This window comes from Trichosurus vulpecula, chromosome 5 (assembly GCF_011100635.1).
Source record: "Trichosurus vulpecula isolate mTriVul1 chromosome 5, mTriVul1.pri, whole genome shotgun sequence".
NCBI classification, from domain to species: Eukaryota; Metazoa; Chordata; class Mammalia; order Diprotodontia; family Phalangeridae; genus Trichosurus; species Trichosurus vulpecula.
This window is the reverse complement of record NC_050577.1, coordinates 56,570,248-56,591,364: the sequence shown is the minus strand read 5'-3', so window position 1 is coordinate 56,591,364 and position 21,117 is coordinate 56,570,248. Positions and strand designations below refer to the sequence as shown.

The 21,117-nt window shown below is 40.2% G+C and overlaps 1 protein-coding gene across 1 annotated transcript in view; it reads left to right on the top strand.

Annotated features, from left to right (window-relative positions):
- Positions 1 to 1,164: 1,164 nt before the first annotated feature.
- The window catches only part of CUBN (cubilin), a 299,579-nt gene continuing 279,626 nt past the window's right edge, over positions 1,165 to 21,117 (top strand). Inside the window, exons 1-8 of the mRNA XM_036760230.1 lie at positions 1,165 to 1,286; positions 1,750 to 1,879; positions 2,511 to 2,606; positions 6,485 to 6,523; positions 8,490 to 8,591; positions 9,225 to 9,328; positions 18,742 to 18,868; positions 20,601 to 20,769. Coding sequence (XP_036616125.1) covers positions 1,165 to 1,286; positions 1,750 to 1,879; positions 2,511 to 2,606; positions 6,485 to 6,523; positions 8,490 to 8,591; positions 9,225 to 9,328; positions 18,742 to 18,868; positions 20,601 to 20,769 — 889 coding nt within the window. The remainder of the gene's footprint in view (positions 1,287 to 1,749; positions 1,880 to 2,510; positions 2,607 to 6,484; positions 6,524 to 8,489; positions 8,592 to 9,224; positions 9,329 to 18,741; positions 18,869 to 20,600; positions 20,770 to 21,117) is intronic.

Here is a 21,117-nt window from a genome sequence, read left to right as displayed (position 1 = left end):
AATGGATAGATGGATGCATGAAAAAGGATTTACTATGTGCAAATTGCCAGATATACAACAACATAAACAAGCAACTCACATTATAATGGAAGTGAACTTTTGCTATGGCCATGGTGAATGGGGGGAGGGGATGAGAGTGTATCTCAAAAATGGTATAGGAAGGAGCTCTTGACTAGAGTTATGTTCCTGAGGACTCTGAGGCAAAGTAGATTGTAATTCATCTTTAATATAATGTGATTTCCACAGATAATCATATCTGTTTGTCAGGACCAATGACTGGCACTGGTGGTGAGAACTTTATTTTTGCATCTCAGTGAGCTGCCCAGGAGGCAAGGGATGTTACCCAAAGAAGCAGCTGCTAGGTTCTATTTCCATGGAGAGGTTGCTTCCCAGGATGATGGTTGCAGCTAGTATTAGTGATGACAAAAAAACGGGCACCTCCATCACAGTGATTGCTTCTTTCAGTGTTGGCTGAAGAGCATGGACTAGAAGTAGCATTGCTGATTGGGTTGGGTTATCCCCAAGGCTTTTGGGTTTGAGGTCCTGAACTGTCTCCATGAAGGTCTGAAGGACAATGGTGGTTGAGATAGTTGCAGTCATTTGAATTGCTTGCACAAGCTGCCTCCCTCTCCCTCAGGGTGCCTTGTTCCTTCAGCTACTGAGGAGTTTTCATGATGAGAAAAAATAGGTGATAACATAGGCGTTAACTATAGAAATCCTGGATTGTCTTTCTTATGCTGATCTCAACTTTTTTGGATTCCATGTTCCCTTAGTCACTGAGATCAAAACATGACCGAATTCATTAGGAGAGCTTCTTCCTATGTGGATTTTTCTGGGTAATTTCCACTGGCTTCTTCTAAAGTAGTTTTCCTCTATTGCAAAGGTCAAACAGGTAATGATTAAATCATGCATCACTTAAAGGTAGATTTTGACCCCTTGAAAGTTGAAGAGTACCCATTTAGATCTAAGATCATTTACCTCTCTCTTAGGAAAGTTAAAGTAGTGTAGATCTCAGGGAGAAGAAGGAGGACTGTGAAAAGTTTGTGGCTCCACAGGGCAAAGTACATTTGCCAGCTTGCTACCCTCTAAACTCAGTCATTCATCTTGCTGGAGAACAGGCTCAGTCTGACATATCAGACCCTCTCAGGAGGGCTGGTGAGGAGCATGTCTTGGCCAGTTCCTTTTCTTTGGCTTTTCATTTCTTTATTCATGCATGCAGGGTTAGGTGGTGACTCTGAGCAATATGAACTGCATCGACAAAGAAGAAATACTGACTACCAACAACAGTAAGTACTTAAATTAGCCATTCTTGCAAGTAAGTTAGGTTCACCCCATGCCAGATTTCATACCTATCTGGACAAACCAATGCAGAATGCAAAATTCAGCTTAAGGAGAACAGAGAAGCAAAAGAAATACCTTAATGTAAAGTGAATGAGAGCACTAGCTTCTCTAATGTCTTCAGTTGATATGTGAAAATATTTCCTGATCTATCCATATTCCATCAGTTTGTAAATGAGCTAAGCCCTTTTGAAATTCAACTACCTCTCCGGAAGATTCTGCTGGAGGATGGTTGCAAAGAAGTGAGTACCTGGTGGGGAATCTGGGGGAAATCATTTCATTTTGATTTGCTCTACAGGCAGGTGACCAGAATGAGGATTAGTAAAGTTTCTCAGGATCAGTGGGATCTACTGTAGATAATTCATTACACATCTACAACCTAATGATATTTTCTGTGGTTTGGTAATATAGGCCTCGTATGACCTCAGAGAGGGGCAACTTAGTGTTTGTTACTGGATCTGCCCAAAGTATTGAGTTTAGGACTGGAACCCAGGGGAAAATTAAAATAAATGAAGAAGACCTCGGTGAATGCTTAAGTCAGGTAATTCTTTTCCTTGAACTTTTGCGGTGGCCATGGTGAATGGGGGGAGGGGATGAGAGTATATCTCAAAAATTGGATAGGATGGAGCTGGTGACTACAGTCGTGGTTCCAGAAAGCAGAGTGATATTGCATAGGCCAGGGAAGCCAGGCATAGCCTGTTGTTCATGGATATATGATAGAACCCTTGACTTGGCAAAAATTCAGCAAAAAAATGGAAATGTCCAGTAGTAGCAGAGATGAGGGGGGAGGTGATACATGAATAAAATGTGGAAGGAATAGTTTAATTCATTTTGTTCCCAGTCACAGCCTCCTTACCAACTGTTGTAAGCATTCCAGTCACTTATTAACCTATGCTGGTGTTGTTATTATAGGAATATTTTATGTTAAGGCTATTTAGTGTGTTGTTGTTGAAAAAAAATGAAATCATGTAAAACTGCATCATGGCTATTTTCACTTACTCTTTGTGATACATGGTATTATTCTGAATGACATAAGTAATAAAATATAAGACCTTAGTACTTAAAGTAGTGTGCTATTCCTAATTTTTATTAGTATGTAATAAAGTCCTTGTTGTTTATGAATGATTTTTTCCAGAGATTTCAGTGTGTATACTTTTTTCTTTAAATATTAGATCCAAAAAAACAAGGAGGATATTACAGAATTAAAAAGAAGTGGCGTTGGTCTTCCTCACAATGTTTCATATCAACTCACTCACATCAATTACCAGGTGAGCCTGACATCTCCTTCCTTTCAGTAAATGGCACTTCCCCTTAAATCAAGGCTGTAAGTAATTTCCTTAAAGTGGGGATGATTGGTTTTGGTCTTCAGTTAATTGTGAGCCTTACTGAGCCAAAGTCATAAAAATCTGGGCATCATTGGCTGAGGGCTCTATCTACAAAATGAGGTAGGTGGGAAAATAACATGGAGCCTCTGGTTGGCACCTGCTGCTTATAATGGTCTGGTTCTAATCTGGCCAACAATTATCTGAAAGGATATCAGACAGGTTATTAATCTTGGAGATATGGAGATTCCCTAATGTCTATAGAGATTGGTGATTATCGAAGTTCAAGGTGAAGAAGAAGAACCAACTAATCAGTATTCCACTTATCACAGCATCTTGCTTCACTTCTAGGATGTGTAAGGCAGAAAAGTGGGAATATGCATAGAGTAAAAAAGTAAAAGGAAGAATGAGATAAAGAAATCCTACAGAGAGTTTGAAAGTGAAGACAATCATTTGGTTCATTCACACAGTCCTCCATGTTCTAACACTTGATTTTATTTATCTCTTCACTGCCCTTAATCTCTCTAGATTACTACCACTAATAGGTTACTACAACTAATCTCTCACCAATTACTGCCAATCTGAAATCTATAAGATTATTTTCATCCAATTCTTACTCCTTTTTTATCATTGTCCTACCCTGGTTCCAGTTTCATTACTAGTTGCCTAGAATATTTCCATAGCCTTCTAGCAAGGCTTCCTACTTTCACTCTTTCCCAATTCCAGTCTGCCACTGTCAGAATAATGTTAGTTTACACACTGATCTGGTCACATCATTCCTCAGCTAACAAACTCTTTAGTGATTTCTTAATGCCTGCCAGGTAAAGTTCAAACTCATTTGCCTCACATTGCAGACCCTTATAATCTGGGTTCAGCTTTTCTTCTTAAACTGTAATGCTTAGAAATAGACAAAATACTCCAGATAAAGTTGGTATTGTTTGTCCTTCGTTCTCAAAGAGGACCATGACATCAGGAGGGTCATGCCATGACTTGCAAGTGAGTTGGATTTAAGTGAGGGAGGGCTGTGCAAGGTCACCAGCCTCACTCTCTCTTCCAGAGCCATCTGGGTCTGGTGGCAAGATGTTGATCAAGACAACTGGAGGTGGCCCCCTCCAGATGAAATATGATGAGGGAAGAGTATGACGGGACTATCACCTTCTTACTTTTGGAACCTTTGCCCCTTTTAATACAGCCCCAAATTGTTTGCTTTCTGGGCTGCCACATCACACTGCTAAATCTCCTATGGAGTTGGCAGTCCACTAAAATCCCCAGATCCAATTCTGAACAGTGGTTATCTATCCATGCCTCCCCCTTTATACTCCTAAAGGTGATTTTTTATACTGAAGTGTCAGGCTTTATACCTAACCCTATTAAATTTCATCTTATTAGGCTGTGTACCCCAATACTCTAGTCTGTCAAGATCCTTGCATCATGATACTGTCAACTCAGTTTGTTAACTATGTGTTGGAGATACAAAGAATGATTTTGTGTCATCTCCACATTTGATGAACATGCCATCTATACCTTTATCTGAGTCATTGAGAAAAATGGCAAAAGGTACATGGCCAACCACAGCTCCCTGGGGTCCTCCCCTGGATATCTGCTGCCACACTGACGTTGACCCATAGACAACCACTCTGTGAGTCTGGCCTTCCCTCTGCTTCTGAATCCATCTGACTGTCTTCACATCTAATCCATTACTCTCCATCTTCTCTGCAAGAATAGCATGAAATACTTTGTCAAAAGCTCTGCTACAGTCTAAGTAGTGTATTGCGTAGTAGTCATCTTAGCTACCAGTTTAGTAGTCCTATCAGAAAAGGAAATGGGGTTAGTCTGGCAGGACCTGTTTTTGATGAAGGCACACAGACTATGTGCAATCACTTCCCTTTTCTAGATGTTTGCCAACCATTGCTTTAATGTGCCTTCCTGTAATTTCCCCAGGAAATGAAATCAAATTCACTGGCCTACAGCTTGAAGCTTTGTCCTCTTCCCTTTTTTGAAAATTGAGGCATTGGGCCTTATTCAGTTTTGTGACGTGTCTCCCATTTTCCTCAATCTTTCAGATATCACTGACCATTGCTCAGCAAATGAAATGCACTTGCTTGAGGTATTTAAGGACCTCAGGTTATCGTTCATCTGGATAAGGTTACTTGACTTCATCAAGGGCAGATAGGGACTTATTTTTTTACTTTCTCCTTACTTATCTTGGTTACAACTCAGTCATTTTTATGCTCTCATTTCAAGGGCAAAGGTAATTCTCCTTGGAAGACAAAAAAAAAAATCAAATGAAATATGAATTGAGCAGCTCTGCTCTTTCTCATTGCCAGTCATCATTATCTCATCCATCCCGAGCAAAGATCCTTTCCCTTCTTTGATCCTCCATTTTCCCCCCAACATAGCTTTTAACACATTTTTTTTGGTTATCTTTACCTTTCTCATCAACTGGCCTCAGCTTAGTTTCATATTTAAAATTCCTGACAGATCTTTAAGACCATGCTTTTGTATCTATCTCGTGTTACCTAGCTTGTATTCCATCTTTTATATATTTCTTTTTAAGATCTAAGTTGGTTGATCATTTTGCATCCACATCAGTGTCTTTGGACAAATCTCATCTTCCCTCATTGTTAGAGTTGTTTTCTTTTGTGTCATCGTACTTTACACAGTGGATTCCTACTAATCCTCCTTCTATGTCATTTGAAATCAACTTTTCCTTAAATCTAGGGTAAATTTCAGAGCAAGTCCAGATTACTTCTCCTTCTCTATCACAAACTCAGGGATAAAGTGCTCATTTTCTTTCAAGGATCCTATCAACTAGCTCTTTCTTGTTAGTGAGAATCAGCTCCTGAGCAGAGTTTCCCTTCAATGATTCCTCCATCTTTTTGAAGAATGGTACTATCACCAAGTCAAGTCAAGGCATTATTTTCTGTTCTGCTTTTGATGGAGAGAGAGCTCTTGAAGAAGTCTGTATAAAGTCACCCACCATTACTTTATCTTACCTCTGTGCTATGCTTGTTATGTTTGCCAAACTCCTCATCTATTTTCTCTTTCTATCCAGGTGGTCTATAGTGTTCTTGCTTGATAAAATCACTTCTTCCTCCTTTGATCATTGCCCACATACTCTTTCTGCCTCATGCTCCCTCCTTCTAGTTCTTGGATTTCACAATATGAGTATACCTTTTTAATATATGGTGCTGCCCCTCTCCCTTTTATAGATCCTGTTTCTTTTGAATAAGGTATACCTATCTAGAGCCATAGTCCAGTCATAGGTCTCATCCTACCAAGTCTCAGTGGTTTCAGCTCATCTTTCCAGCTTAATTTAGTATCTCGACACTTCACACATTCCATATCCCAACCAAGCTTTACTATTCCCAACCCAGACAGATTGCTTCTATAAATTTGGTTACTGCATTATTTATGTCTAGAATGTTTTCCGTACTTCACATGCTAAATGCCTATCTGGTCTTTAAAATCCAACTTCACTGCTTTTCCCCCAAACCTATTCCATGTGCCAACTCCCATAGATAACAACCCTTCTACTTAGACTACTTTGTTTTGTAATTCTAATGCACTTATATTTCCTAGCTGTGTTTATGTTATCCTCTAGTAGGGAGTGAAGTCCTTTCATGGGGAAAGGACCATTTCTTATAGAAATTTTATGTCTTTTGCTATGTATCTAGCACAGTAGCTTGTTAAATAGGCATTAATAACTGCCATTAAATTGAGTTCATGATTTTAACAAAATATGAGTGTTTGATAGAGGTCTGTGAACTGTGAACTGGTAATTTATGTCTAAAGCACTTTTATTTTCTTGTTTTCCTGGACAGCTTATGGATCTTGAGAGGAGATTTCAAAGCTTACAGCAGGTAAGCACAAAAGTTTTTGTTTTGCTTTGAAAACACGATAGCATCCTTGCTAAAGCTGGTGTCAAGGTGCAGACTCACTATGTCACATTAGGGCTTGATTACGAATGACGTTACGGCCCAGGGGACTCAGGAACATAAGATTTTCCACACTGGATCAGCTTCATGGCTCATCCAACCTGTATTTTGAAGGCCATAATTATCCTACTTGACATAGACCTCAGAGGATAAGAATGTATTCCAAAACATCCTGGTTTTTCTTAATAACCTCTTATAGGTCTCTCTTATCCATGAGGCTACCTAAGTTTTCAACTGGCACCGCTTATGGGGTATATGGAGGTTAGAGGTGAAGAAGCAACAATACATCCTAGACATTCACTACCTGCTGTATAAAACAGAACTTCTAATTGCATGAAATCTGTCTCTTTCAAGCTAAAAGGGCTGTTGTTTCATTCTGAAATGCTGGTATTTGATGAACAATTCTATGTTTATTGTATCCATAATCTTATTAGAAGAGGCTATGTGGCATGGATAGAAGGGTGGATAGAATTAGAAAGATGGGATAGAATCCTGACTCTGACACTTACTGACTGCATGACCACAGGCAAGATATTGAACTTCTATAAGCTGCAATCTGCCCATTTGTAAAATGTAGATAATGATGCCTGTAGTAGCTACCTCATAGGGGTTTTTGTGAGATTCAAATAAGATCATATTTATGAATCTCTGGAAATCTTAAGTCATGTACAGGGTGTAAAAAAACTCTTAGTCCAGTTTTAAGCTACTAAACTTAAAACTGGACTAAGATTTTTGGTATACTATACACGTGTATACACACACACATATATATATATGTATGTCTTTATGTGTATATATATATATGTGCTAGCAATTTTTTTAGTGATTTGATAGGCTTTTATAATATAATATCTCTTCTCAGATTTCTTGTTTCTAGAGAAAAGTTGAGCAGATGCCCAATTTTTTGCAGTTTAACTGCTATAGAGCAAGAATTAAAACCAAAGTGTTCAGCCCAGTAGACTCGTCCTTATATCTAGATGAAGCTTTGCTTTTATAGAACAAATAACCTTTCAAGGAAATTTAAGAGAACAACCAAAGAATAATTCTTCCCTTCTCTCTCTCTCTCTCTCTCTCTCTCTCTGTCTCTCTCTCTCTCTGTCTCTCTCTCTCTCTCACTATCTCTCTCTCGGGCTTCCCTCTCCCCACCTCTTTAACCGAAGTATGGTTAGGCAGCTTGATTCAACAGTAGAAGGTTTCCCTGGGTGGATCACTGGCCATATCTTTAGAAATTTCTCATGAATCCAAAGATGCTGTAGGTCTTAGGCTTAAGAACTGATATTTAGCACTCAGGAAGACTCCTACAGGTTATCCAGACAAAGGTGAGCCTGTTTTGAACAGAAAGAAATCACTTGAGCAATGCAGTAGAGAGTGCATGTAAATAAGACACATTTTATTCAAAGAAGTTCAGAATGAAAAGAGTCCAGTAAGCATAGCCCCACCGAAGGAGGGGAGCAGTGGTGGCTGATCAGATTTTGTATGTCCCGCAGTATGAAGGATAAGAATACCATGGAAATGCTTATGGGGAGTTTTTGTTTGTTCCCTTGGTCCAACAATAACTTCTGTGATCAATGAATGCCCCAATCGAGGCCACTTAGATTAAAATTCCCATTTATTCCTGATGTCTAAATATTTATTTCCTTAGATGGGCTGTGCTTTTTTAAAGACTAGGATGAGAATCTGCTTCCAACTGTGGACTGCATTTGAATGTCAGAGCACTATGAAATTGTTAATATAATTCAGTGGGATGAAAAGAGAACTAATTGAGGAAGAACTGGGGCGAATAACTAAAATCTGTAGGAAGATACACGTGACTTTCTAGGAATAAGAGTCGGCGCCTCTCTGGGCATCCTGCTAGTGGCCATGCTGTCCTCACTGTGCTTGCTTCATTCAGACAGTTCAGAGCCAAAGTTGCAGCAGCAACCCCTGTCAGAACGGCGGGACCTGCCTCAACCTGCTCGATTCCTTCTTCTGTCTCTGTCCGCCAAACTGGGAGGTGAGTCACTTTGTTTCTTCTTACCCAAACAGTACATGAAGAGAGCCAGAAGCAATGTGTCCCCTGAATGATTAGGACGTGTTTAGTTCTCAGCTGGGTGTTCCTAGAACGGTGCTGCCCTGTCATTGGAGCTGATTATAGTTTTCTATCCCAAAATGAAAACAAAGAGAAATATGATTAGGTAACTCACTGAATTACCAAGAAATATCAAGGGTGATTGCACCCATGCATATAAAAGATGCTTCAGAGGTCATGGCATTTCCACTTGCATTAATGTAAAATTATTGAGCCTGGAAGGAATTAGAAGAAAATCTCTTTTGTCTTTCCCATTCCGCCCCACACCTTTCCTTGGTTTCTGATGATGATGAGAAAGTTCTTCGTGGATACAAGAGCTGCTGCTTCTTTGTTTGCTCACCCTCCCAATTCCTGGGGTGTCTATTACCATAGTAGGATGAGGGCTCATGGGAAGGATTGACACATGATCCCTGTCCATGTTGGGAGGGCCGTTGCTTTGAGCCTGTGTGGGTGGGGGCAGGTCTTTGAAAGTACTGTAGATGCAAGATTGATTTTGGCACGCTAAAGCCTTCCCTTAATCCCTCATGGAGATCAAATTTAATCTTTTTGTGGACTCAGGGCCCTGTCTGCTCAGCGGATGTCAACGAGTGTCAGATTTATGCTGGAACACCCATGAGCTGCCAGAATGGAGGCACATGCTTCAACACACCAGGAAGTTACAGGTAATATTGGGCATTTAAAAAAAAATCAAGTTTTCTTGGGGGATGCCTGGCAGGGAACATAATAAGCAACATTCCCCACCTGTGTCTTCTATCTCCAAGGAACCAGCAGACTTAGAAGTAGTGGTATCCACTGATGGTAACATGCCAATGTGATATAGCTATCGGGGGGTGGCGGGGAGAGCTTAATGTTGTTTGATCAAAACAGAGTAACAGTCTACAGCAGCAAAGGAATAGCAATTGGAGGATGGTAGAATCGCTGAGGCAGAAGAAGCTTTAGATGAAGGAATACCTTCTGTGACCTCCCTACCAGGTGGTCACTCACCTTTGGACTGAATAATTCCAGTGAGAGGAAGCTCAATTCAAGGAGCCTCATTTCACGATTGCATAGGTCTGATTTCACGTAAGTTCTTCTTCTAGAATGCTGGAATCCTAGCTTTACAATTAGAAGACAATTTAGAGACCGCGAAATCCAGCCCCCTCATTTTACAGATGAGGAAACTGAGGCCCAGGCAGGTTGAGCGACTTGTCTTGTCAAGCCCAAATCTGGTTACCTGGAACTTCCACCTCTTGCCTCTGGTTCTTCCCCTTGGAGTTTCACAAAATTACTCTAATTCTCTTTGAAATGACTAAGAATTTAGAGAAAGTCCTCTTGTTTCTCTTGATCATCTTCTCCAGCTTAAACCTCGTCATATCTGTCTTCTTCACAAGTCATGCTTTCCCAGAGAGGTCACCATCCTGAAGGATGAGAGGGCTCAGTCCCTTTCCTCCTTGTACTGAATTGCCCGCTTAGACATGATACTAATCAGACTGATTGGGGCTGGTGTTTATCAGTGACTCATCCCAGCAATCCTGCAAGCTTTACCTGATATCCTGATTCTCAGAGAAAGATGGAGACAAGTAAAATCCTGTGGAGAGATACTATTCTTCAGAACACAAAGGTTCATTGACACAGAAGGAGAACACCAAAAAGATAAGCTGGGTGGAACATTAGCCACTGAGGGGTGGAGTTCTCCAGAGTACCAAGTTCTTTATAAGCTTTTCTCTCTCTAATTCTAGAAGACTCTCTGTTCAACTCTGATTTTTTAGCATACTGAGCCTGTCATACTGCTACATGGCACTGTGGATAGAGTGTGGGTCCTAGAGCCATGAAGACCAGAGTTTAAATGGATAGAGTACGGGGCCTAGAGATAGGAAGACCCAAGTTCAAAACCTGCTTCAGACACTTAATAGCTGGGTGACAAACCACTTAACTTCTGTGCCTCAGTCTTGCCATTTGTAAAATGAGGATAGTAATAGCACCTATCTTATAGGGCTTAATTATAGATGGATAGATATAGTAAACCTTAAAGCACTTTATAAATGTTAGCTTTTATTGCTGTTACAATTATTGTTACTTCTCTTCTTCCTTCTCTTCCTCTTCCTACTCCTACTACTACTACTACTCTTACTGGTGTCAGATCTTTCCATTCACTAGTTTATAGAAACTTATCCAAAGTGTTTCTGAGTAGTTATGGTGGCAAATGAACAACATCCATCTGTGTGCCTCTGCTGTCTTCAAGGCCCCTTTCAGTCTGCCACTCACCTGTACATGTACTCCCTCAGCTAGGTCACTGCTAGCTATTTGGCATCACAGAATGACACTGAGTGTTGGGGTTGAAGTGACCTCAAAGACCAACTAGTCTGTCTTGTACTTTGTACAAGAATCCCTCCTACAGCACGCATGATAACTGATTAAACACATTTTCCTTGAAGACTTCAAGTAAAGGAGAAACTACTCTGCCCTGAGGTAGCTGCTTTCTAATTGTTAGGATATTTTTCCTGACAGCAAGATTAAATTGCCTTTTTTAATCCATTGCTGCTACTTTGGTCCTCTGGGGCCAGGCAGAAATAGTCTGATTCATTTTGCATGTGACAATCTTTCAAATATTTGGAGAAGCTATCATGTCCCTACTGTTTTTCTTCTCTATACTAGATATCACCTTCCTTCAGATCTTTTTTAGGTAGCATGAACTCAAGGCTATTTACTCTCCTAGTTTCCCTCTTCTTAATACTCTCCAGATTAGTTTTATGGTTCCTGAAATGTTGCATCTGGAACTTAAGCAAAATAGTTCTCGTGTGATCTGATCAGAGCAAAATATTCCTTGTCCTGGACTCTATGATTCTCACTTCAGCCCAAGTGTCACTCTCTTGTCCACTGAACACACTCCTGACCCATACCCAGGATTGTCTTTCAGATGAACTTATAATCTAGCCATACCTTCCTCATCCTTTACTTAATGATTTTTTGAACCCAAGTATAAGACTTTACATTTATCCCTAATAAATTTCATCATGTTAAATTTAACCGCATGTTTTAGTCTGTGACGCCTGAGATAAAGGAGAACCTTGAGAGACTCCCCCGACCTCCAACATAAAAGATGCTACCACAGAAAGAGTGCTGAGCAAACCAAACTATGTCCTCAGCTGTTTTTACTCCCCGGGGTCATTTGCTTTCTTTATTTTTGCTCCACATTTCCTTTACTCTGGTTTTTCTTCTCAGTTCAGTTCAGTTTAAGTTGGCAGACATTTATTAAGCACCTTAGGTATGTAAGTCAAGAATTACATTTCTTGTACCTTCTTGTGACTTTCTTGTCACCTCCTTTCCTGCTCATTTCCCAAGGAACCTGTGCATTGGTATCTGGCTTCTTATCCTTCTAGTGACTGCTTTATTGCCTTCCTATCTCTGGTAAATTCTCCTTTTACCCTTTGCCTCAGATACTAAACCAATAATTATCTGTCCACAACTTCTCCTTTTCTTTGAATTACACTACAGAATGTGTCCTTGCTGAGTTCTTTACTTTGTATCTGCCCCTTTTTACCTCTGGCCCAGGTGAGACACAGAAGGGACCTTTCCTGTTACGGTCACATCTGGGGCTGCTGGCAGATGTTGATGGGTGGTGAGATTAGCCCAGGCAGCAATGTTCCATTATATTCTTGTGCCGTAATTTGTTTAATTCTTCCCCAACTGATGAGCACTTTCTTTCCAGTTCTATAGTACTATTAGGTCCTCTTTTCATAACTTCTTTTAACTTTGGGCTTCAATTTCCTCTTTGTATTGCTTGTTTTAGTTTGAAAATTATACTCCTTATTAGAAAAAATGGTAGCAAAATACCATAGGAATTGAGAGTTTTTGCCTTGTCAGTATTTTTCATTAACATGAACATATTTATTCCCTAAGCCAGGGTCTCATTCTGCTTGTTCATCTTATTCTGAATATAGTTTAAAAGCCTATATACATATATATTTTATGTATACACATAATTTTTTTGCAAGCTTCGGCTTGTTCTGGGCCCTAGCCATATTTCATTGAAATTGTAGGAGGAAACGACCGAGAATTCAATCCACATATGAGACCAGAAATACTCATCTCTGCTGATAATTTGTAGTAGAGCTAGCAGCTTTTGATTTAAGATGTCCTCACTATAGGCTGCCACTGCTTTTGTAATTCACAAATTCACACTTCGGTGCTATCTGGGGCCTGACCTTTGCCTTGTCTTTAATTCTGCGGAAAGCATGATCTCTTATTCTCTGTTTACAGGAGTTTATTCCTTGCAGACATCTTTGACAATGAGCCTCAGGTCCAGATATTACTTTTATTTTCCAGCCTTATTTGAAGCCTTATTAACTCTCAGAATGCAGACTTAATTAGGGTCCCCACTTCATCAGTGGTATGTTGGCAACTTGAGATGCAATCTAGCTTATTGGCTATGGCAGGAGTTGTTACCCATTTTTGTGTCATGGATCCCTTTGGCAATCTTGCAAAGCCTATAGATCCCTTTTCAGAATAATGTCATTTAGTGCATAAAATAAACATAGGATTGCTAAGTAAACAATTATATTGAAATACAATTACACAGATATTTAAAAACAAGCAAATAGATTTACAGACCATAGATTCAGAACTTCTGAGCTATGGCAAGCCAGCCAATACCTAATTAGGTGACATAAATTCTGAAAGCAGGAAGAGACCCATATATTATGCTAAAGCTTTATACTTTATGATTTTCTCCTGCAAAATGGAAACGAAAAAAACAAAACAACCTCTTTTCAACCCCCACAACTACTTGCTGGCATTCCACTGGTGTTAGAATGCTTTGTCATTATGTTTAGGGATTTCAAAAAAATGTCACTATTCAATTCATGCTCTTTGTACCCAGTGGTTAAAACTATTGTGGGGCATAGAGATTGGATTTCCAGTGTGGTGCAGTCATTCCTAGACATTTTTAAAAAGTGTTATTCTAATAGCAAACCCGAAGTGAGAAGTCACTCCTGTGCCTTCAGGACTCAGTCTGTGAAATAGGGATGAGATCCGCTCTTGTAATTTTTCCTGTAGGGAAACCGCTAGCTTCAGGGATCTAGCCCCAGCACCTGGGTGAGGGGGTAGGGGGGATGTCACATCACTTAAAACAAATTTCCTGATTTTTAAAAGGGAGCAGTGGCCTGTGTGGACAAGTAGATAGGCTTCTTTCTAAAGACATGGAGAAAACAGGCAGAGATGCAGAGGCAGATGCTTCAGTGCTTGCTTTGTGAAATTTGCATGATGGAACTGTAAAACTCAGGATCCTTGCTTGGGCTCCATTAATTATGTGAATTAAAGTGTCCTTCATGAAAAAAAGCTTTGCTGAGATCAGAAAACCCTTTGGGAAATAGAAGCAGAAATCCAGCAAAGACAGGCTGCATATGGAGTCAGGCCAGGCTGTGCAGACTCAGTATTTGTGAGCAAGTTTTACACTGAGCATTGCAGCTTGGTCACTTTGAAATCAAGGTTCTCCCTCTGACCTTGTGAGAAAATCCTCATGGCTCACAGGTGCCTAACCTTGTTTGTGCCGTGGACTCTTTTGGCAGCCTGGTGAAACCTGTGGCCCACCTTTTCAGAATCATGTTTGTTTCCCACCATTCAGCCTTGAGGAAAATGCTAAATTTCCGTTAGGGTAGTGAAAAAGGCAATTTTTGTTTCCCATCCGACTTCAGAGGCCTCCTGAAATCTGTCCGTGTACCAGGGGTCCATGGATCCCTTATTACAGAAAGAGGAATAGGATTCATGATTGTCAGCTCTGTAAAAAGATACAGTGCTTTGTAAGTTCACTCTTCCTGGCAAAACAGTAAACATGACTACCTCAGAGGATATGGAAAATAGCAGAGTGAAATCATTTATTATCATTGAAGCTCTCTCTTGTACCAAGAGGCCCTGCCCTGAGCAGCTTCAAAGGGGCCATGCGATAATATTTTACTACCTCTCAGTGCTGTTCTGGTCCCTGCCCCAGAGAGCAGGCTCTTTTTGTTGGCCTGATTACTTTGGATTTAATTCATCCCCTGGGACTGGGACTCATGACATCCAGCTATCACCCCCTAGACCTTTGACTCAGTTTAAAAGCCTTTGAAGCATTTTTCATTCTTGGAGAATCAGAATGATGGAGGTGGGGGAGGGGGAAAAACTCTTATAAAACTGAAAGGATGGAGCTTAAGCCATCCTTGCCTCCTGACTATCAGGGGATAGTTAGGTTTTAAACTGGCCTTTATACTAGTGAATCAGTTAGTTAGCTGGTTGTATTAAGATGGGACTGGATTTAGTTTACATCAGTTAAACTGTAACTGCAGAAGTGTGTTTGACTTTTCCTGAGATGCCAAATGTTCTTGAACTTGGGGTACAAGGACAAAATATTAAGTGTGAGACTTTTTTTTTGATGATGATTACTAGCTTAGCCTGAAACTGCTGCTCCTTGATCAACCACCTTTTTATATTGGTGTTTGTTCAATTGTTTCAGTAACATTTGACTCTTCGTGATCTCATTCGGGGTTTTCTTGGCAGAGATACTGGAGTGGTTTGCCATTTCCTTCTCTAGCTCATTTGACAGATGAGGAAACTGAGGCAACCAGGGTTAAGTGACTTGGCCAGGGTCACATAGCTTGTGAGTGTCAGAGGTCAGATTTGAACTCACAAAGATGATTCTTCTTGACTCTAGGCCTGGCTCTATGCCATCTAGCTGCCGTGTTTGGGGTGCATGGGGTGTTCAGGGAGCATGAGTACCTCTGGTGTGAGGACTTGCTAAGCCTCTTTCAGGGCTACTCATCTACTTTGGTACCTACCTGGCACTCAGCTCTCACCTGTGGCTCCAAGAAGCTATAGCATATATGGTGGCCACACCCAGTAAATCTGTCTCCACAGGTGGACTAAATAGGTTGAGGGTAGCCGAGAGGCCTCAGACCCATGGGTGAATTGGGGGGATGTCTACCTCAAGCATGTAAAGACTTCCCCCAAAGGAATGGGCAGGGGAGTAATGTGTTCAAACAGCCACGAAGGTGACTGAAGCAGATGCCATAGAGCCCTTAGAGCTTAGCCAGACATCAAAGACTGCAAGGTCATCCACTGCATCCTGGGCCATCACCAGATCCCAACTTTTGTCCTGCCACTGGACTTCCATGACTCTGGAAGAGAGAGTGGGGCTGATGACTTTGTGCAGTTCTGCCTCACTTAAACCCAGTTCACATGTTGTGAGAGTCAATTCATCATCCTGCAATGCCTTTGATTCTCTTCTAAAGGAAGGACAGACAGCAACAATATTGGTGTTCAACATGAAGGCAGGAGTAAAAGTGCTTTATGTGAATAGAGCTTAGCGTCTTCTTCTCCCTAAAAGATATGCCTTTAAATGTGATTATTTGTAATCAAATAAGACACAAGCTTAGGCATTGCTTAGAAAATACAGTCTGCACAAGTGCAGATGTATTTATGGGAGGCAGTGTGACTCAGCGGGAAGTCCAAAGGCCTTTGTGTCAGAGAACATGGGTTTGAATCCTGGCTGTGGCACATATTATTTGTGTAACCTTGAGAAGTTGTTTTGTTTCTCACTAGACCTTTGTTTCCTCCTTTGTAAAATAATATTTTAAGGTCTCTTCCGGCTCTGGTGTTGTTACCCACGTTCCAGTTCCAACTCCTGTACTTACTGCCTTACGTGACCTGGGGCCAATCACTTAACTCCTCTGGGCCTGAGTTTCCTCATCTGTATACCAAGGGGTCAGACTAAATGACCTTGAAGGTCTGCTCCAGCCATAAATTCACCATCGAGGATCCTCAGGCAAAGAACAATACACAAAAGCACGAGGGCTTCCTCCTGACTGTGCTGCTGGGATCCTCCTGCTGCAACGTTTTCCTTGAATTAACCCACATTTTGGGAATAACTGAGATAGTATCTAACATATGTATACATACATATATATATATATATATATATACACACACACACACATAGGATAATAGCCTATTATACATATACATGTATGTATGAGATGTGTGAGATGTACATGTATGTAAAGGAGATAGCATCTAATACATATACATAGGATAATAGCACATTATACATATATATGCATGTATGAGATGTATGAGATATACATGTATGTACAGGCGATTGCATCTAATACATATATATATAATACAACACAGCAAATAATAGCCCTCAGTTTGGCAGGAATTCTAGAATGCTCAGATCCAGTAGAATAGAATATAGTCTCCTCGAGGGCAGGGAGTTTCATTTTTGTCTGTATTTCCAGAGTCTAGCACGTAGTAGATGCATATTCAGTGCTTGCTGAATTGAATTATACTCTGTTTGACATGCATGGCAGGGATTAAATTACCAGTGCTTTACGAACCCAACGATTCAATCAATTTCTTATAAGAAAGGGAGAGGGACGGAGGTGGGGAAGAAGAGGAAGAGAGAAAGAGAAACAGAGAGACAGAGAGAAGACAGTGAGAGAGAGAAAGACAGAGACAGAGAGAGATCTATATATATATAGATCTGGGGATTCATTACTGAATTTCCTTCCTAGATGCAGTGATTTGTTGTCATTAATCTATGTCGTCTTAATGAGAAAGGCAACCTTGGAAAACATGAAAGTACCATTTACTAACAAAATAGCTCTTAAATCATTATATTTGTTTTCGGGTGTCTGTGTTAATGCTGAATGGGACATCTTTCTCAAGGGTTACAATTTATTTTGATTTTTGTAGCCCTCGGAGGGGCCTGTTGATATCAGGAACTCTCCATGTTTGTAAGTATTCAGAGCAAACCAAAGCAAACACACTGCAGGGTGTGATTTGAAGAACACTGTTCCAAAGTCTCCATGGTCCACAAATATCTCTTCCATCTGCTTATGGTGTTTATGGTCTCCACTATTAGAGAATCACTTTGTGGGTTGATGACTTTACCTTAGCAGCAAAAGTTCAGCAAAAGATTCCCTTTGTGTCTGAAAAGCCTTGTAAAAAAAAGATATAATCAAGTTTTAAAGAAGTCATCTAACAACTTAAGTATTATTTTTCCATCATCTCTATAGATACAAAATGAAACCAAAAATTTTAGAAAGTCAAGGTATTTACTAAGACCTCACTTTATTTGATTATTTATCAATTAAGCTACTGCAAAAACAAATCCACCTTCTGCCAACCAAAGTCATTATTTCGTTACCATTGAACATCTAGAATCGTAGAACGTTATAATTGGGAGGGAACATAGACTTTAGTCCAACCTCATTTTCTAGATGAGATGATAGAAGGGAGGGCTAGAGAAGTGAAAGGACCCTGGGGTCAGTTGGAGTAAGGAAGTTCAAATTCTGAGTTCAAGTCTTACTGTCTTTGACATACATCATGTTCCATGGGGAAGATCACAGAATTTGGAGTCAGAGGAGCTAGGTTCAATTTCTAACTTAGCCACTTTATGATTTGTGTGACTTTGGGCAAGTCACAGCCTCTCTGGGTCTCAGTTTCTTCATCGGTGAAACAAAGGTGTTATGCCCCTAAGGGCCTTTCTGGCTCTAAATATGTGATCTTATCATCCTATTACATATTGGCTCTGTGATTCTAGGCAAATTACTTAATCTCTTGGTGGCCCAGACACCTCTCTAAGACTACAGATTGAAGGTCGCTTATTGATCTATATTGGAAGGTAGAGTATTCTAACTAGGCATTCTCTATTTCAATGTAATCATAGGTCTTAACCAAAAAAAAAATAAAATAAAAAAGGGGTGGGTGGGTTTTACAGCATACTACCAATTTCTAAAAATCTAATCTTTGGTAACTCTGTCTAGTGACCTGGCATAGTTGGAATTTTCAGAGTCATTCTGACCTTGGTAATGAATCAATGGCCCCACTGGCATTGGATTTTGCTTGCTTCCATATTCAATCCAGTGGACCATGCAGTCTCTGTAAATAGACTTTCCCCTCTGAGACCTAAATCTGTAGCTCTTTATTGCTGGCCTGTTATTTCATGGTTAGCTTTTAACATCCCCAACTTTCAGTTCAAATTATTTTTTGTCCCGTTGCTATAAAATTGAACATATGTTCTTGAAGGTTTTGTGGCATAATGGTATGATGTAATCAACAGCTGTACCTGCAAACCTGAGAACTATGGACCTCAGTGTGCTTCTGCGTATAATGATTGTCAGCGGGGCTCGAAAGTTCTCTGTGTACATGGCATCTGCGAGGATTTGGACCGTGAGCAGGTTGAGGTGGTGAGTTATTTCTCATAGGGCTGCTCTTTCTCAGATATAACTCCCTGAGGAATTTATTAAACAGAGCATCGAAGACTTTCAATTCCACTTCATGAATCTGAGAATCTTGACTTCTCCCCTCTTGTGATGACTAACAATTATACAATATCAAAATTATACAAATGTCAAAATGTCACAATTACACAAATATTTGACTCTACTGGCAAGGTATAATTGAGATGGGTTCCTTTTTCTATAGGTGATTTTTGAGTACATGTGAATACTGGAGCCACTGGCCTCCCCTATAGAATATTAGCTCCTTGAGGGCAGAAACTATTTTATCTTTGTATTCTAGCACCTAGCGTAATAGGTGCCTAACAAATGTTTGTTGACTAATAAACCACATGGAGCTCAGGGTCCTGACAACCTTACCCACCTTAGGGCAAATTTGTCCTAATTCTAGTAAGGTGGGCATAGTCCCTGCTTGTTCCCAGTATATATACAGATATCGTACAGACTAGAGCCGGAAAGCTAATTTCATTTGACTGTCCTGATTTGTACAGTGCCTCCTCTTGGAAGGAACACCTCCCAAGGAGTACTGTGGCCAATGACATGTTGGTAATTTGTTAGGGATTCTCCTGGCAATAGAAAGAAGTGGAGTCCATTTAAGTGGCAAAGAATAGAATCCTGAGATTCAGAATGACTATGTTAGGATAGATTAGATTGTAAACACTCTTGGAATCAGAAGTGATTGAGATTTTTGCTTGTATCTTCTGAGGGTGCCTAGTACAAAATTAGCACTGTGCTTTACAGATGGCACATACTCAAAACATAGCGATTGACTAAAGGAATGAGTGAAATCAGATGCCAGGATACCTCCACTCTGAATATAGGAGCTGTTTTGGTTCTTTCATCCATGGATACCGATTTCAGAACATTCCCAGATTCTCATAGAACATGTTTGTAGAAGTGGCACCCTCTTCTCTGAGCTTCTACTGGCTTCATCTTTTTAAGTGGTCTTAAATTCTGTTTTTGAATGTATTTGGAAGAGTGTATACTAATGGATTCATTTTGTTCTATTTTATACTGCTAGGGATTGGGTTTGGGGAATGTCATGTGTACATTGACAGTGGCCTATGTGCAAAGATGCAAAATTAAATGAAGTTCCACCTCCCAATTTATGAGAGGATGGAGGGGAGTGAAGTCTTGCCACTCTAGGCTACTCTGGAGGAGAGTTAGTCATTTTTTGGCAAAAACATTTCCAGTTCTATTTTTTCAAATGCATTCCACATTTTACCCACGTGACAGCAAACTGCTCCCTCCAATTTCCCTGGGAAGAAGAGAACTCCCTAAAGGAAAAACAAACCAAGTTGACTTCTAGGAGCCTGTGCCTACATGGGTGTTTTTACCTTAAATACAGAGCAGACCGAGTTGATTGACTTTAATTATATTGAGTTACAGCTCTTGATTGTTGTTCCTTTTTCTTGGGCATCTTTTGGGCAAATGATAGGTTTCTTTTACTTCTCCAGCAAAGATGTTTCCTTTTTTGTAGGGTCATGCATAAATGCTTAACCATATGAGAAAAAGGGAAGGAGAGAATCCCCTCAATTGTCTTATGGAAATGAGAGCCAGATGATAAACAGTCTGCTGTATCTCGATTGAGAGATTGTTTTATAAAAGTAAAAGTTCAATATCAACATGAGTTTTTATTACTACTGATCATTCTCACTTGTGCTCACACTCATTCTCTCAGCCTAATTATACATGCATCTGTGATGCTGGATGGAGCACAGCACCCAGCGGTACTGATTGCACACATGATATAGATGAGTGCAGCCTTCCAGATCCTCCCTGTTCTCAGAATCCTTTGGTGGAGTGTGTCAACACCCTAGGCTCTTTCTACTGTGGGCCCTGTCCAATAGGTAAGCTTTTATTCCTTCACCCGTAGGGTTAATGGTGATGTGTGTTGGTGCTCAAGAGCTAGGGAGGTGACATTCTGAACCACTTTTACTCCCAGTATCACCATGAATGAATATAGTACTTTTATTTGGAGGAATTCAAATTGCATGGGCCATTTTTACTTAATCTCAGCTTACTTTAGCAAAGTGACAAGTGAGATATGACCAATATAGATATGTATTTAGACCATGAAGTGTCTATCAGGCCTGTGGTCTCATATGACTTTGTGTTGAGTAGAAATAGAAAATTACTTCACTAACCGGGCCTCAGTTTCCTCAGCTTCAAAATGAGGGGTTTGCATGAAGTAGTCT